We start from the raw sequence: 5489 nt of genomic DNA, 5'->3' as shown, positions 1-5489 counted from the left end.
AAAGGGCAAAGTGGTGAAGAATGGAGCAGCCAACTGTGCAACTGCCATGATCTTTGGCTCCTAGAGAGGTTGCCATGCACAACGTGGCTACCCTCCATGCAACCAATCACCTCACACTTCATGCATGGTCCAATCACAAGGCTTCGAATGCAACCAATGGAGGTGTGAGTCAAACACCCTTAGTCACCCCATGAGGATGACCTTGTAATCACCAACTTTCTACAAGCCCTCCCTTGGCAAAAATGGGGAGAAGCATAACATTATTGCTTACAAAACCATAACACAAAATCTACAAATGCTCACAAAGGGCTAAATCAATGACCTACTCACAAAGAGCAATGTCAAAAGAAGCATATGCTCATAATAAGAGCATCTCAAAAATAACGTTCACAAATAACTAGTAGCTCACAAAGAGCTTGACAATGTAGAACTATAGACAAAGAACATAATAACCGACTACTCACAAAGAGCATGCATTTATCAGAAGGCCCAATCACATGTGATCTTTAACAATATCATCTTCAACTAGCATAGTTGTTTCCTCCTTGATATCCATAGCCAGTGCTTTGTCTTTACTTTTATCTGCGTTTAGAATCTCATCTCATTTCTTTGCATAGGAGAACTTCTCTATGCGACCATCTTTACCACAATAAGAACATTTGCGAGTGTCACAAGCAATTCTCTTCTTCTTGGTAGCCAAATATGCTCTTGAATCATAGATGGATGTAGAAGTACATTTCTCCTCACTAAGGAACAATCCCACATAGCCTAGAAAGTCCATACTATCATCCAAATGTAGTATCTTCACCATGTCACCAAATTGCTCAAGTGGCAGACTCTTCAGTAAGATTTCTTTCTTATCCTCATCTTCGACCTTGGCTCCCAGCTCATTTAGTTGTCGTAATAGTGCTTGCATGCATTTGAGAAATAATCCAAGAGACTCTGACTAGTCCATCTGCAAATCAAATAGATTTGTTTGAGATTGGCCTTCGAATGTTCCATCCAGACTCTGAATAAAGATTCCAGGATTTGCCAATTTTCTGCCATTGTCAGCTTCACATCGAGGTGGTGAAAGTATTTAAAACCCAGAGCTCTTCCCATATAGCTGATGGCTTTCTCATTGTTTGTATCCCATGCTGGGATTTTGTCGGCATCATGTGACCTCTCCTTTGGTCTTTTCTCTATCCCAGCAACCACACTCCATAAGCTCTTTTGCATGAATAAGAGACGGGTTGCTAGCTACCAAGAAGGGAAGTTTTTGCCATTACATGTCACTAGTACCCCACCAGGATTTTCGTTCATTGACATAGCCATAATCACTGATTTAAGATCTCAAGGAAGCAAGCCTCTACTAATAAAACTAATAGTGAATGTATCCTCTTTGAGCCACAGTTGCTTTGAGGTCTTCTCAATTCTCTAGGCACCACAATAAGAGGACACATAGAAGAGTGATTGTGCAATACTCTCTTGGATATGGAAGCATCACCCTCAATAATCACGGCTAGTACCTCACTAGCCCAACTTAGGCTCTGATACCATCTATTGGCTATTAGAAATAATAAGATATAACTAGATAACGAGATGCTGCAAAATACTCAAATATTAAAGAGATGACAAATTGCAATACAATAAATCAACCATGCACTCTTTCTTTAAATTGACTCAAGATACATGACTTTGCCTCCTCTACTGAGTTTGTTGGCAGTACCACGACTTGTAAGAGACTCACAAGACTCTACTAAGAACCATACAAAGCACATGTGATCATAGAAGCTCTCAAAGAGCTTCACATAGATGGGCACGAAGCTTGGCTTGACAAAGAGATTGAAAGTAGTTGCGCACAGACAAGATATAGGTGTATCAAACCAACTCAAACTACCATGCTCCTCTCGACCTCCACATGCTGAGCAACTGCCATGATCTTTGGCTCCTAGTTGAAACTAATGGATTATGCTTTGATCACTAGTGACTCATGATGAATCAAAAAGATACTTCCAAATTCCTCTTGAAACACGTTATGCAAAACTTATCCCAACTCAAAATTGCTTGTATTTCTGAAGAAACATAGCAAAGACGATTGCACAATTCATCAAATTACTATAAGTGTAAGAGAGAAAGCATGCTCCAAAGAATAGTGCCTATCGCCATCAAATTGCTTAATAGGATTGAAGGTGAGGAATCTACCAAATCTCAATCAAAAAGAGGACAAACTCGTGCTTTTGACATGCTTGCTCTTGGAGGGGTCGCCACATTAGGGCAGAATTATCAAAACCCTAAAATACTACATTGGTGGCAGAGTATGGGTACCATATAGAAACTATTTTTCAATCCTTTGAATGCCACATTGGTTGTAGAGTATGAGGAAAAATCATGTTTTGATCCCTTGTGCAAAGTTGAAGCAAAAATTTTAAACTTTGAGCCATAGCAATTAAAAGCTTATACTTGGACATACCTTACACAATGTCGAGAAGATAACCTGATTGTACAATGTGGTTAACCAAAACTAAAGCACCGGCTACTTTAATATATTTCATCCATCCAAAGACATTTTCTCTTTGCTTTTGGAAGAATAAAATGTCTCAAAATAGTGGGGCTTTCAATTGGTCTAGAAGGGTGAGTCAATTGCATCTAGAGCATGGGAGGGAAAGGCAACCTCAATAGTGTGAACAAGTTGTAGTTATTAGTGAGCATGTAGAGGGGGTGGAATTGAGTTGGAGAACTTGGAAGAAAAGAGTCATTTTAAGGTAGACCACTTTGTGAGATTCAACTTTGGAATTACACAAGGTTTGTTTTCTATACAAAATGGCAAAGGCAAAGAGAGTTAGCTGAGAGGAGGTGAAACATTGAGAAGGCTTCCAACAAGTAGGCTTTCTCCAATGTCAAGATGGTTGTTAGTTGATCTGAGGCTAGGATTGGTGCACATACTTGTAGCGGTGGGCGCAAACCAAGAAGAGGATGAAGGTGACAACAGAGATGACTGCTTGGAGGTAGTAAAAAAGGTCGAGGTGACCGGAGTTAATGTCATTGGGGAGCCAGTTAGTGCTAGTGCGTGTGGTTTGATGTTGGACAAGGTTGATAATGAGGTCGGCGAGGTAGCCACCGAAAGCTTCGCTACTCCAGAAAATTGCACCAGATAGGCTACGCATGCCTTGGGGGAGTTCCTCATAGTACATCTCAAACTGCCCGATGATGCTTAGGGTCTCAACAATCCCCAGCAATGCACACTGGGGTATGAGCCAAACCACAGAGAGCATCTTTCCGTGAGTCTGTAATGCATACTTGCGCTTCTTCTCCACGAGACCTGCCACAACCATGGTCACACCAATCATGATCACCCCCATCCCCACCCTAGTAAGGAGACTTATTCCCCTAGGATTCTTCGTTACACTTCTCGCTATCCTCAGCACCACCTGATCATAGATTGGTATTGCCACTATGAAAGTTAGAAGCGTGACAACGAACAGTGAGGCGGGCGGTATTTCCCAAGGGCCTAACTTCGTATCCATGTAGATCGCTTGGCCTACAGTAAACGTCCCCAGCTGGGTTTGCACCATCGCCCATAGACAAAGACATGCCCAAATCGGAACCAGGTTCACCACCGATTTGCATTCTTCCACCTCATGCATTGTGCAAATCCGCCATCGATTTCTTCCCTTCTTATCCACTGTGTCTTCGAGATCGCCCGGTGCCAAAATGGCCGCCTTATCCAAGTATCTGAATAACACAGGAGGATGCTTCAAGTTTTTTCAATGCTTTGACATTAGGAACTCATTGCGCTGTCTAGACTTAACGACCGTTAGCTGAATTGTAACTTCATCTAGTCTGAACGCTATGAGGCGTACCTGTTCTGATCGGTGTGCTTGAGCGTCGAGACTTCATCTTTCTCTTCGATTTGATAAAGCGCTGTTGGATCCGAAGGTAGCTGTAGCCTTCGCTTCCTAAAAGCTGCGACGAGAACATAGGCCAAGCCCGCATAGGCACTTCCATCGATAGGAGCATGTCTATATAACGGTGAGCCACCCACGAATAGAATAATCGAGACCCCCATGGCGATGGTTAGAATCAGGTACCCAAGTCCCCAACTAATGGAACTTTGGATGTACACGATTACCGTCAATCCAAACACAAGAGAGAGGCACGTGCAAAAGTAGAACCAATTGAAGAATTTCTGTCGAGTCCTTTTATCTTCTATCGTTGAGCCATCGAACTGATCTGCACCGAACGCATACGTACAGGAACGCAGACCCCCTGAACCGATGGCAATGAGGCCAAATGCTACGAGCAGGAAAAAAAGCTGGCCAATGCTCGCTTGTGGGCATTCATAAATTAGTGCCGGCGAAGGAGGGGTGCAGGCAATAGGTTGGAGCCTCTTAGAGACCGCCGAGATGACCAAAAGTACCAGACCCTACACGATAACGGCGGTGGTTGTCAGCGATTACAGCTAAGAGCTACTTCTAGAACGAGGTCGTTTCTTGTTGGGCTCGTTACAGGATTGAGAGGAGTATAGAAACGCTTGCAATCAACGTAGAATATTGGGATGGAATCTGAAAGACGGTATTCGACATATGGCAGGCAACATTTCGTCAAAATGGGACTAAACCGTCGAAAACATCGTCTTGTCATTAGAAATATTCTGCAACTTTTGGAAATTGGAACGCAAAAATGAGATGACGCGATCACCATTAGAGTAAAAACTGAAGAGGCGATGATTGTGCGATGGCGTCCGAAATGCGAGTCAGCAAGGTATGCCCCGGCCAACGGCGTCAGGCTGCATGTACCCGAGACTGCATTGACAATGTAACCTGCCCTTACGTACGTCATGTGATATTTCGAGTTCAAGTACGGAACCAGATTCCACAAAACGCTCAAGGATCCCATTCTCTCGCAAATTTCGTTACCTGCATCCCCAGAAGAGTTTCTCGATCACCCTCAGCTATCGAATTGCGAACACAAATCGTATTTAGCTGTACTTTCAAGAACGACTAACCGACTTCCAAAGCCGTGTGTAGCGTTTGGACTTACCAATTATGAAGGGCATGGTTTTCAATCCGCCTCTAGAATTTGTTACAGGTTCTTTATCGATTTCGTCCGGCCTCTCGATCGGTATTACCTGAGAGCGGGAGGGGGTCTTCTCGATATCGCTTTGAGATGCATAATATGAGGATGATCCATAATCGCTCGACATCTTTACAGAGTACTTCAATCTCTGTATAGCGAGGAACAAATAAGACGGAGTCAATTGGTGAACAGACCCAAAAGCCTTTATGTGTGTGTTGTAGGAACCTTCCCAAGGCTCAAAATATACATCTTTCTTCTTTGTTGTGGCAAGTATTTGATATCGACAATCCGTGATTAGATCACTAACAGCAAAGTTTCGCAGTCTCAGTCGAGAAAAAGCATAAACAGCCTATACACGCCCTTTTCTTAGCATCCAAATATTGGCTGTTATGAAGCATGCCTATTTCTCAAGAGGAGAGAGAGAGAGCGCG

General features: G+C 43.1%; 1 protein-coding gene across 1 annotated transcript; it reads right to left on the bottom strand.

The window, feature by feature from the left end:
• Positions 1-2906: 2906 nt before the first annotated feature.
• LOC147892889 (protein NRT1/ PTR FAMILY 2.13-like) lies at positions 2907-5185 on the bottom strand. The gene is made up of 4 exons (XM_087386807.1): positions 5023-5185; positions 4681-4898; positions 3843-4405; positions 2907-3714 (listed from the first exon to the last, which is right to left on the bottom strand). Exons 1-4 carry the CDS (start codon positions 5183-5185, stop codon positions 2907-2909), a joined length of 1752 nt encoding a protein of 583 aa, XP_087242933.1.
• Positions 5186-5489: the final 304 nt, after the last annotated feature.

Source organism: Dipteris shenzhenensis, chromosome 16 (genome assembly GCF_047967505.1).
Source record: "Dipteris shenzhenensis isolate YYH24624 ecotype China chromosome 16, Dip_SZ_1.0, whole genome shotgun sequence".
NCBI classification, from domain to species: Eukaryota; Viridiplantae; Streptophyta; class Polypodiopsida; order Gleicheniales; family Dipteridaceae; genus Dipteris; species Dipteris shenzhenensis.
The sequence above is the reverse complement of the archived record's forward strand: the minus strand, read 5'-3'. Positions and strand labels throughout refer to the sequence as shown.